The 12,530-nt window shown below is 42.0% G+C and overlaps 1 protein-coding gene across 5 annotated transcripts in view; it reads right to left on the reverse strand.

Moving 5' to 3' along the window:
* Positions 1-11,720, reverse strand: part of robo3 (roundabout, axon guidance receptor, homolog 3 (Drosophila)) — an 85,711-nt gene extending 73,991 nt beyond the window's left edge. For 2 of the 5 annotated variants that reach the window (XM_029848817.1, XM_029848818.1), the window contains exon 1: positions 11,424-11,718. In XM_029848817.1, coding sequence (XP_029704677.1) covers positions 11,424-11,577 — 154 coding nt within the window. In that variant the 5' untranslated portion in view covers positions 11,578-11,718. Of the gene's footprint in view, positions 1-11,423 lie in introns of all 5 variants that reach the window. The other 3 variants (XM_029848819.1, XM_029848820.1, XM_029848822.1) reach the window with 3 other exon arrangements.
* Positions 11,721-12,530: the final 810 nt, after the last annotated feature.

Raw genomic sequence — 12,530 nt, forward strand, 5'->3', positions numbered from 1 at the left:
GACGTTAGCGATGGATTCAAATGTCAGTTCTCATTAATAATTCATCACGGTGTTTTGACAGGTGCGGCGTGTCTGCGACCACAGCGTGCCAGGCATCATCTCACTGAGATAAACGCACACTGGTGATGGCTGGACTCAATAAAAGCTGATAAACTAATAAATTGACATATGTCTATCCTCTCTCCTCTTCATTCCCCCACCCACAACCCTGCTAACCAACAGCAGGGGGTCCCTCCACACACACACCTATGATATGAGCTTTGGTGGAGATTACTGACTGCTCTTCAGACTACACACACATACATGCATAGACACACACTTCTTTGTGGAACATATAGGAGGAGCTGAGGCCATCTGTTCAGTAGAAAAGAACTTTTTTTTTCCATATTTCACATAAACCCACAGGTCACTCGTGAAAATGGAAGCGGTCTGTTCTGTAATTAGGGCTCCTGTGTTAATTCTGCTTGTTTGAGCCTCATTCAATCGGGAGTAAAATGTATAGGTTGAGCTGCTATAAAGTAAGACCAGTCTGATTATGGTGCTGTGATTAATACCAAAGAAGAAAAGAGTGTGTGAAGTGGCTTCTATCACACCATCCAGTGAACAGGGAAGAAGTACAAATTGGAGTCGGGCCTGTTTTAAAGTCACCGTTCTCTGATCAATACCAACAGCTTCTCAATTTTGCCTCGAAATGAGTTCTCAATAAAAAGGGCCAAACGGGAATTACGCCCCCTTGCCTTTTTCAGAATCCAATTCCACCGACGACTCCAGACGTGGCCGTAATGGATTCTCTGTTTCATGAGCTTTGGCTTGTGTTCTCCTGGAGCTCGGTTAATATTTCAGCCTGCCCTGTACAGCCCACTTTGTTCTATTGATTTATTTGTGCATTCCTCCACCCGAACACCTCTGTGCCAGGAAAACCATCTATTACCGAATTTAATACCTTTCAAATGGCTCATTTTCTCCTTATTTTCTTCATTTTTCTTGAACTTAATGCGGGATAGACTGGTTTCCAGAAAGAACTGGAGTGCTCAGAAACAGTGACGTCATTCATCCCGGTTTATCCTGAGCAGCTGGCAACAAAAGAGGAAGTGTGATGCTTTGAAAGTCTTGTTCACACCGCAGAGAGATAAGATTTGTTATATTAGCTGTGGTGTGGATCAAGTCAATGGCCCGACTTCCCTTTCCTGCCACAGAGATGGGAAAATAGAAGTCCTGAAGGCTGGGACCTTTCCTGCTTCCTACATCCTGATTAGACTCTTCCTATCACTGTGACCATCTACCTCAGTGTAGAGCTGAAACCCAGTAAAGCTCTTCACACGCTCTTTTATCAACTGCAGATAGGCTCCTTCATCACTGTTTGACTATGAGTCAACAAGAGAAGAAAAACTAAACGAGAGGTGCAATTCCGTCACCTTCCGCCAGATGGCAGTGATGGTGCCTGTTACCATCTGTGCTGGGTTATTTAATGGTGAAAGATGATTGATGGTCAGACACTTCAGGTTGAATCCTAGAACTGACTGGGGGAGCTCCTGAATGCAGGAATCTCATTACTCTGGGATTAAAACTCCAGTTTTAATTACTGCAAAAGCACTAATCAAATCACAGCTGAAAATGGGTTCAAGAAAACCTCTCGGAAAAGACACTGATAAATAGATCAACAATTAAAAGATGACAATTTCCTTCATCTCATAATTGTGTTCAACAAATGAAAACCTTTGTAAATTGATTTAGAATGGATGGAGAGGCATAATGCGTCATAGTTTTTAGCATGAAGCGGAAGTGATCATCACAAACCAGAGAATGCCAGTGAAACAAAGAAAAGGGCGGCAGATATATGGCGTGCTAGCTCATATTTCCTCGGGATGTATGATATTATTTGATTATCTTTCCGATAGCTGCATTCATCACTGTTAACTGCGGTAACTGCGGGTTTATCTGTGGATTTCGCAGCTTGCCTAGAATAACTGCTGCGTTTGTTTGATCCCCAGCAGAATCAGCACGTTCAGTTATATCTTGTCACATTTATTGTCACATTTATTATGACAATGTTTAATAAATAATGAGAATAGTCCTGAAACACCCAGGGAGAAAAGTTGTTTATGAATAGTTGATCAATCGTCTGCTAGTTTTAAATATTCCAAACATGATCAGCAAATGCTGCCGTTTGACTGAACCTCCACATGGATGTTCACATTTCTACTTAGAAGATGACAGTGGTTATATCGTATAAATGTCCCGGTTATGTGCAATTGCTCGTCTCTGCTTCCACCCACAAATATTAAAACTAAGAAGGAGCAGTTTCTGGATTTACTGTGAGATAAAAGCCGTTTAAGCTCCTCTCGTGTGCTCAGTAAATGAGCCATTCTGGAGTCTCGGTGTCACGTTTAAGCTGAAACGTGCACAGTGAGAACATGTCCTGTTGGAGACAGATAATAAAAGGATGGCAGGGAGTCGGGAGACTGGTGCAGGCTTTTACTCCTCACCAGACTGTTCAGGCTTTATATTCACACGCGTGCAGCTGGATCGATGCAGGGGAGGATCAACGAGGGGGGCAGGTTAATGCAAACAGATATTTACAGTATTTGAAACGGTAACGTTTCTGTCTCTGCACACCGAATTCCGCACGACCCAAGCACTTCCACGCCGCCTCACGTTGTCGTTTTTCTGGGAAGGACTTTAATAGTAGTCGAACAAATCAATAAACACAAGCAGCTGCTGGTTCCGAGGTCTCAGCAAGTGTAGAATGATTAAAGGTTCTGTGTAAATGAGTGAAATATGGAATAAAAGCATTCACACATCATTCTACATTTACCTTTGTGAGGACTTTCACCTAATGCATTACACAGCTCCCTCCTATAACCCCAAACATCACAACTTAACCCTGAAACCCGACCTTTGCCCGACCACTAACCTCAGGCCGATTCTTAAAACCACGTCTTAATCCTCAACCAGCCCTTTGAAGTTCTGACGACCAGCTAAAATGTCCTCACTTTGATAGGAGAATGTGGATTTTGAACTCAGTATGGAGTACGTACAAGAATATACATAAACACATACACACACACCCACGCACACTCTGGTTTCAGGATGACATCATAGGGTGTCACCTGCTCCTGAGGAGTCATAACTAATTACACACATTCGTTCACACATGCTGGCGCTCTGGCAGAAATTTAAGTGTCAGTAATTTATTTGAAGGTACTTTTTGAAACAGACGACAGACGGATCAAGTCATGGGTTTGGAGAGACTCACGTGAGGATTTATCCTTTGTCCCATCCGGATAGTTGAGTCACTCCGGGACAAAGAGAAGGCTTTTGTTGCCCTCTAGTGGCGAAACAAAAAAAGCTGACTGAGTGAGACCGAACCGCCCACCAACGCTTGGCAATTACACATTAAAACACACAAGAAATTATATATAATTACACGACCGATTTAATTTCTGTCTGGCTTCTGTCTCTCTTTCTTTCTCTTTTACTTTCTTTCTTTCTTTCTTTTCTGCTCTTCTCTAATTGTTGACTAGGTTTTGACCCATCATCACATTTTTGTACATTATTTTTATACAGTGTATAGAGCAGATTTATAGACTGTATAGAACAATTTATCAAGCATATCAAAGTGAGTGGAAAACTTTATTATAATAATTTAAAACAAAACAATCACTGTGTGTGTCTGAAATTACTCCCAACTTAAACACTTTTCGCCTTAACGATAGTTTGATAGACAGCTTAGCAGAGTCGTCCTTTGTTCATAGAGTGGGTAAAATTTGTTCTTTGACCATCAACTCAGTCCATCTACACTTTGTTTGGCCTCTGTTACAATCAAGATCGTCTACAGGCGTTTAACAAAATCAGAGATTTCTGATCAGCGATGCACCTGAAGCGACGCCTCGTGGTGTGTTCCTGCCCCCTGGTGTTAGAAGGCGGTATTACACTCAGTCGACTGTCCGTGGTCCTCATATTCCCAGGGGAATTAATTAATCTTCACCACAGAGCTCCTCCGCAAGGGAGATTTATTAAAGAGGGTTTTAAAATTTTAATTACTGAAAATATGAAATCTGGATGAAAAGAGCAAGTTACAAAAACTAAAACAAAGAAGACGTAGTTAACTCAGTTGCTATGATGAGGTTGAAGTGAGCTATTTGTACCACTAGGGGGAGCTAAATATCTGCATAAGTGCTCATTCATTCCTATAGTTATTTTGATCATTTATTTTATTTTATTTTTTGCTGTTTTTGGCTTCTGCGTTCTAAACTGAAAGCTTCTGCAGGATGCTGCAAATGTCTCTTTTTACAGGTTTCTGTCTTTGATCAAACTCAGATACTGTTTCCGACTGACCTTTTCTCGATTTTTCAGCGCTTTCAAACGCAATGCTCTCTGCAGGAGTATAAAAGGTCTCCCGCCGCCTCCCTCAGCAAGTAGGTGGTGCACAGCTCCTAATTGGTGGAGCGAATGCCGTGGCACGCACAACCCAGATTGCTGGATTCTCTCTGCTCTTTCCTCGCTGCGTTTTTCTTGAACAAAAGAAACGGCCGAACCTTACATTCCAGGTTTAAAACAAAACACTTGTAGGTAAAAGAAAAGATTTCCTATGAGCTGTAAATAAATTGCATTTAATTCTGCCATGTGCTAAACATTATTTTATAATCTCATTTATGTTTTACCCATTTTTATGGTTCAACACTTTATCCTTGTCTATTAACCTCTGAACCAGAGCAGAACATGTTTAAGGTCACTCACTGTGTTTTATATGCAAAACAAATTCCCAATAATCAAGTGAGTCAACAATTATGAGATCATGAAGCATCACTGGATGTGTCTTGACAACTGGACGGATATTTAAATGCGGAACGTCGGGAACGGAGCAAAGCTGGAACCAGCGCGCGAGGTCAGGCCGGAGGTGACATCACCCCGGCGTGACTCAGGGAGGCCTCACCGTCTCAGCGACGCCACGGTTACCCAGCAGGCTTTGTGTGAAGGTGAGCCCAGCTGCAGAGGATGATATCACCGATGAGCTCAGGCTGCCTCACCGCCGCCGCTGCTCACCTGTTCAAGTTGAAACTCACCTTTGTTCCTGTCATAGCGTCACAGTTTGGTCTATAACACGTTGGCCTCACCAAACCGCTGCCTGGTCCAATTATTGTACATTTACTCATATTTAACTATTTTATTTCATTCAAGCCAGTAAAACTGAAAGTCACCCATGTTAATACCTGTTACAATAGCTGATTTTAAAGGTTGTACGCCTAATTTCCCGTCATACACATGTTCTGACAATGATGTCATTGATGAGCTAAGAATGGATCAGTACCAATATGTTATTAGTTCATTCTTGAAAACCCAACAGGGAGATCTGCCAGTCAGATCCACTGGAAGCATATTTGTCTCACTGATAAATGTAAATTGACTATTTTAGTTACTTACTGGTTTGATCATTTCTAATTCATCAGCTGATCCTCCGCTGGTTACAGTGCAGGTTCTTGAGTGCCTCCTTTGTCCTCAGACCCACACCAGCAGGGAGGTCCAACACCTATAGCCTCGAAAAATATATATTCTATATGTGTATAACACCTTGCTCAAACCGTGTGACTAAATAGGCCAGACTGGCTAAAGACTGCAGCATCAAATCTAGATAAATTGTCTATTTAAATAAATGGATCATAGATTTGACAGTTTTGTGTAATGTTGAGTTACAGAAATCGGTTTTATACATTTTGTTTGAGCATAATTTGCATCGGCCTATTGCGTGTGTGTGTGTGTGCGTGTGTGTGTGTGTGTGTGTGTGTCATATCTCCCTTGGGCACTAACTGTAACTATGGCTAATGACTGTGTACCATGGAGTAAATTTTTAATTGCTGTCAAATAAAATTGAAATGCAAGCTTCCAGTAAAGTTGGCAAATTATTCTAATTTTGACATTTAGACTTCCACACGAGCCGCTGTCAGTGAGCGACTGAAGGAAAGTGAAAAGCAACACATCCTTCATCCTTCATTCCTCTGTCTAAAAACATTAATGGATAAATACAAATTCGAGCAGAAAATGCCATTTTAAAATTCTTATTAACATTAATAACATTAATAATTTGAAATAATTATTTGAAATAATAATTTCAAATAATTAAATGCCTCGTTCTCCCCTCACCTCCCTTTATTAATTGACCATTTGAAGGAAAGAATATCAAAAATAGTCCTCTCATCGAATGGTCCTTTAAAAATGTGGACCATTGTGATTTTTGAAGTCATTTTTGTTAATATTTTATAGTAACAAATGAATGTGTGATGCTTTCAAAGACCAATCCTGATAATAAAATCGTGACCATGCTGTTTTTATTTGTGTGTCAATCATATCAAGAGAATCAAGAGAAACTTGCATCTATCTGTCAATTCTGAATGGTATTTTCTAACACCCCCCTAGATTCAGAGGTCAAAGGATTTTACGGGCAGACAAAACCGCGGAATTATGAGCTGAATAAAACTGGAGAGTCCGGTGACGAGATGAAGTGAGCAGCGTAATGACAGGATGCTGAGAGCAGTGGCGGAGAGTGACAGCTCAGGAGCCTGATTAGCATAAAGCTATTTATTAGGCTAATTCTTAGTCTGAGAGCAGCAAGAGAGACTGGGGAGAAGAAAAGGTGTCCATTCCACTGGGGAAGAAGGCTAAGGATGGAAAAGTGTCATGGAAACAGGCTGGGGACTGATTTGAGAGAGTGGACATGCATTTAAACGGTGAAGGAGGGGTTAAAGGTCACAAATGAGATATAAATCTGGTGTGCAGACTTTTAAATTTACTGCAGGGAGGCAAGCACGGGTTCTCACAGGTGCCGTCCAGTGTGTGTGTGTGTGTGTGTGTGTGTGTGTGTGTGTGTGTGTGTGTGTGTGTGTGTGTGTTGGGGCTGGCTCAGTGGGCGCAGGTCATGATAAAAGAAAGCCCCCTCAGTTGAAATGTTTGTGTTGGATTGGAAGGGGCAGAGCAGGGGGGTGAAAGGTCACACCCTCACACGGTGACCCCGGACTCATCTGCACACTTAACCTCTCATTCAGCCTGAACTCAGCCGTGTGTGTGATGAAGAGGAGGTGACGGAGGAAGGCCACCGCTCTTTGTGTGTTCATCGTGTGTAAGTGAGCCTTGTGCGACTCTATTGACCGGATTGATTTACAACCGAGTATTCAAACACTCGTTAGCACGTTAAAACGTGGGCATCTGCTGAGAAATGGACCAAAATTTATACTCTCAACGTGCACATAAATAATGGTTACATGGATAAGGAAAAGGGCGCTGTGGATAAAAGGGTTTAGATCTTTTAAGGATGGTTTTGGTTTATTCGTTAAAGGTCATGTGACCTGTATTCCATTTTTATGCTAATTTTCTGTGGGAACAATAAAACTGTGATTTACTCTGCAGACGTTCAGCAGTAATAAGCAACACGATTAAAAATGGCTGTTCAAGTCATAATTATAAAGAAATAACCTGAACTGATCCACTGTTCAGGGAAAAAGCTTTACAAGATTTCCAGGATTTCCAGGATTTCACTTCATGGTTTTGCATCTTTAGGATGTAACAATAACATATATCATCATGTTTCCCTTTTTGTTACACATTTAGGATTTCACACATGATATCAAAGAGAAGACAAATGTGACACCAAGGAGCCACGTGGATGCGAGGAACTGCAACCCAGATGGGGAGTTATCATCTCTGATCCGTAATCCCGCCCTGTCCCCTCACGTTCTTATATCTTCATCATGTCGAATCTCCTCCTCAGCTGGACAAATCCTCTTCATGATAGAGAAACGCGGCCATTAGCATACTGTACACAGACATTACAATATGCTAACTGTCTGCTGCCGACAAAATAGGCTCCCTGGCTCGACTTCTCTCTCTCCCTCCCTCTCCAGCCCCTCACCAGATGCGTCCTCATTACCATTCCGCTTACTTATGTACATAATTCTGCATATTATCTCTGACCAACTGAACGCTCAACTGAACGAATCATTAAACATTTCGTAGAAAGATGTTCAGTTATTCAGGATAACTGTTTAAAGAGTCAGTGTCATTGAAGAGTTTTACTTGTCATTGTGAATGTTACTCTGTTTTAAGATATATATATAATTTTTTTTAGTGTCATTGAAGAGTTTTACTTGTCATTGTGAATGTTACTCTGTTTTAATATAGATATATAATTTTTTTTTACTGTTACAGTGAGTATTTATAATTTCTGACACCAGAATCAGAACAGGATCGTTGTCAGATTATAGTTCTGAAGAGAATGAATAATTGAACAACAAACCTCATGTACTACTTGAGGCTGGGCGTCAGAATGTTCATCTGCTGCTGTATCTGGAGCTGCAGACACGACCGCCGTCCTCCCTTCGTGGAGAAACTGAGCTCCTCACAAACATTACACATTCTCTTTCTAGCCGACCACAAAGCCAGAATCATAACTACCCTGCCAGTTTCTTCATCATCACCATCATCGGTGCTGATGATGGGCCAGCCATCGCAGCTGGAAACACACCAAAGCCCGTGTCTGTGATCCTGCTGGATTTGAATCAGGGCAGATCAAATTTCAACCCTGCGACGGTCCTTTATCAAGATACCTCAAAATATCTGCACTTGCCAGGCCAGTAGGTGGCGATAGAGACCCAAACCGAGTGATTCCACTCTTTTGGTGGAGGTTTGCTGCATTAGATGCTCCTGATTGAGATGAAACAATCACACCAAAAGTCAAGTTAGATTTAATGCCTGTGGGTCCAAAAATACTCTGAAATATCAGAGAAAAACATTTGGAGAGTAAGATGTGTAACAGTCAGGCCACAAATATGTGGATCAAAGTATTAGTTTATTGCTCACTTGTAAATCATAGTGTGCAACTAGTCTTGGACTCAGGTTCCATATATTCCCCTCTGCACGTCACTGACCTGCAGAATCTACTGAGTTTCTCAGGACATCTGCTGATCACATCTGGCTATGAATAAAGATGATTGGCTCTCAGAGCGATGCTGAAACATCTGCACTGAGGATCATTTCATTCTTCCCAGTTTTCTACAGAATAAACAAGTTTGAGTGCATAAACATGTGTGTGTGTGTGTGAGAGAGAGATTGAGAGAGAGAGAGGGAGGGAGAAACATAGAAAGTGGATAATTGCTGCATATTTAGACGCATGGTTCCAATATAACTAACTATTGATGTACATTCTACATCTCTCCACAGTGCCCCAAAAACATTTACTGTTTTTGAGAACATTCAAAACTTTTCTTTATATTTTAAGTTAGCTGTTTGTTTCTTTTTTTTTTATCAAGGACATTTCGTTAGCACTTAGTTAAGATTTTTAAGTTTTGTACTTAAAATGGGAGGTTGCTGTTTGCTAGCTCATAAATATTATTAAAATGATTTATCTTTGACTTTGGCCATAATGGCAAAAACAGCAGTTTTCAACACTTTCGTTGTTATGTTTGCCTTTAGCTTGGTGTTTGGTGAATGTCTGTGATCAGCCAAGCAGGAAACGTCTGATGCTAACAGGCCTGCTGGAGTCATGTCATCACGGCAGAGTCCACCTTAACCAGTGAATTGATCCGTCTCCCACGTGTGGACATCAAGACATGGACGGTGGTCCAAGGAACTGCAGGACAGCCATGTCTCAACTCAACTCCCTATATAAATGTCATTTTTTGGTCCACAAGCACAGCAGACCGTCAATAACACCAGTCACATGACCTTTTTGGTTGTTTTTTTTTCCTCCAGGTTATTTCACATCCAGGACTTGGTTAAACTGACTGAACGAGGCTGTAGCCAGTAATCAGGTTATGGTGAGTACCTGTCACGCATTCATTAGCAGTCGATAGGTAAAAATTTTGGTGTTGACACCTTACAGCGAGATAAATCAACTGTCTCTCCGCTCTTTCAGCCAATTGACCATTATTCTCCAAATTGGTTATTGGCCCGCATTGATTTTCCCATTGAACATCCCCAGGAGCTGCAGGCCGACCCACACAAGCTGCTGAGCTGCGGAGCTTCTCGCATGGATACCCACGGCTTCAGAGCCCCCCCCCCCACGATGACTCAGCAGATAACAGTCAGTCAAATACGTCTCTATTATCACAACCAGTAAAAGTGTGTGGAGTATCAATCAGGTCCGTGCAGGGATGATGAAGCCAAAACAGTATTGACGGGTGTTGGTCTTTGTGTTTTCTTTAGCTGGTAATGCCGCGTGTGATCGAGCACTGATCAGAATCTGTCTTTATGAGCTCGGCCTGCATTGATACCGCCGAGGTTAACGTATATGAAGTATATGAAGCCACAGAGACAACGGGCACGTCTTTCCGTCAGCATCTGCAGCACATGCCTGGTCCCTGCTAACTTTCTCATCAGGCTGCTGTGACGGAGGTGAGAAGGGAACAATCTGCACTCCATTAGAGCTGCCGCAGGACGGGAGGGCGCGAGGACAAAAGACAGGACACTGCTGCACACGATGGTGCTGAGCAGGAACACACACCGACACTCGGAGGACACAAAAAGACTCAACCTTGGCGAACAAAGTGTTTGTTCAAATTTCCTCTCAACTCATTTTTAACTGTTAAAAAATCAGACTTTGTAGCGAGTAAATCCAAAGTAAACACTTTGTCACTGTCGCAGTTGGACAGTTTATAGATTATCGCCTCCTCAAACCAAACTCTCATCATTTTTCTACGTCACATAGATGAATTAATCGTTTCTGTTCTCAGAGTGGAACCTACATTTTTGTAGTTACAGAGCCTCTTATGGTAATATTTTATTTTACAAATACAAATAATAAATTAGAATTCATCTCATCGTAAAACCACAATTACATAACTCAAATAAATAAATGTAAGTAGGAGTGAACAACCGTAATATGAGTAGGTGCCTATTAATAACAATAATAATAATTATAACTATATTAACTGGGTTTTACCTTCAAAATAATGTCAGCAAGTCATGGCGTAAAATGAACAATACAAATTTGAAATGAAAACCCAATAAAATAATAGAGAAAAAATCGAATTTTACACTAACAGAAATGTTAATAATCCCCATCTGTACTCCATCTATCGACACTCACATGCATTGGCGTAGCCAAAGAGCAGCGCCACGACTGACGGCGTTAATGTGACAGCAGACAGCTTCATCGGACCCCCTCACATGAGGGCCCAGCATGCTGCCCCCCTCCCCACCAAGGAGTTTTATTTATTGAACTTTTGAAGACTTTTTCTTTAACTGTGCAGCTTCAGCCCCACACGAAACATCAGCGGTCTGTAGAATCATTTCACTCAGCCCTCACCTCACTTCAGACAAAAGTTTGAAGATTTTCTTTCCAAGCTGCATTCAAATTTCTATCAACATAACAAAAGAACCCCCCCACATGTGTCCACAAGCATCCAGGAATGATGAAAAATGAGTGTTCCTACCGTTGAAGCCAGAGAAGTTCCCCCACTCGAGCAGGGATGCGTTGAAAGAGGGTAGCGATGCGTTGAAGAAGGACTCGCTTCCATTGGAGGGGTTCCGGATGGTGTCTGTGAACAGGTTCATCTGCAGAAGGGTCTTGAGGAGGTAGCGCAGCATTTTGGTGGACCTGCACCCCCCCCTCCCTCACCTGCACACACCTGGGTTTGGTTTAGCGTCCCGCTCGAAGACTCGCTGAAGTAAAATCAAAGAGTTGAAACTCAAAACGCTCAAAGCAAAGTCGCTCAGAGGAGTCGGCTGGCCGTCGGTGTCGGATTGGGCCGGGGGAGGGGTGGGTGGGATTCTTCCGTCCTGCTTCCTTTTGTTCTGATCACATAACTTCAGTGGGCTGAACCACTGGAGCCTGGTTTCGCTGTGTGAAAGAATCCAGCAGTGTGATGGTGACCCCTCTGGATCTGCTGCTCTCCTCTCTCTGCAACCCCTCCCTCTGGCTCCTCCTGTGTCCCTCCCTCGCTCCCTCGCTCTCCCACTCTCCTCCTATCTCCAGTCATGGGGTCTCCGGGGGGTGTCTACAAACGAGAGAGAGCAGGTGCTGCCGGCAATAAATGTTTGATTATTAGATTAATAATCATCCCAGGGGAGTTTGATTTGGAGTAAAAAGAATGGAATTTTGTCACAGAGCACTTTTTTGTTTGTTTGTTTCTTTATTTACAGTATGTACACTGTGCATGTTTCTGATTAAATCATTCTAGTGCTATTCTAGGGCGGAAGGAAGCTGTAGATAACAGGATGTCTTCAAAAGTCTGTCTAAATTCAGATGTTAATGTACAAAAATGACGGGAAAATGGGAATTCTAAACTCAATGGGTGCCGCTGTGGTTGCCCTCATATTCTAATGTTCAGAGTTTATGTTGTGTTTATTAAGTGTAACACACTTAAATATTCTTGGTCAAACTGCAGTAAACTAGGAATGTGCTTGCCTAACTGCTTTTATCCTATTAGTATGTGACAGTGAATATTTATTATCGATTCATTACTAATAAACAACATTATTTACTGTATTCAAAGGTTTTTGATGTAGAAATGATCCTGCAAACGTTACAGTGTTTCTGA

This window comes from Takifugu rubripes, chromosome 15 (assembly GCF_901000725.2).
Source record: "Takifugu rubripes chromosome 15, fTakRub1.2, whole genome shotgun sequence".
Classification (NCBI taxonomy): Eukaryota; Metazoa; Chordata; class Actinopteri; order Tetraodontiformes; family Tetraodontidae; genus Takifugu; species Takifugu rubripes.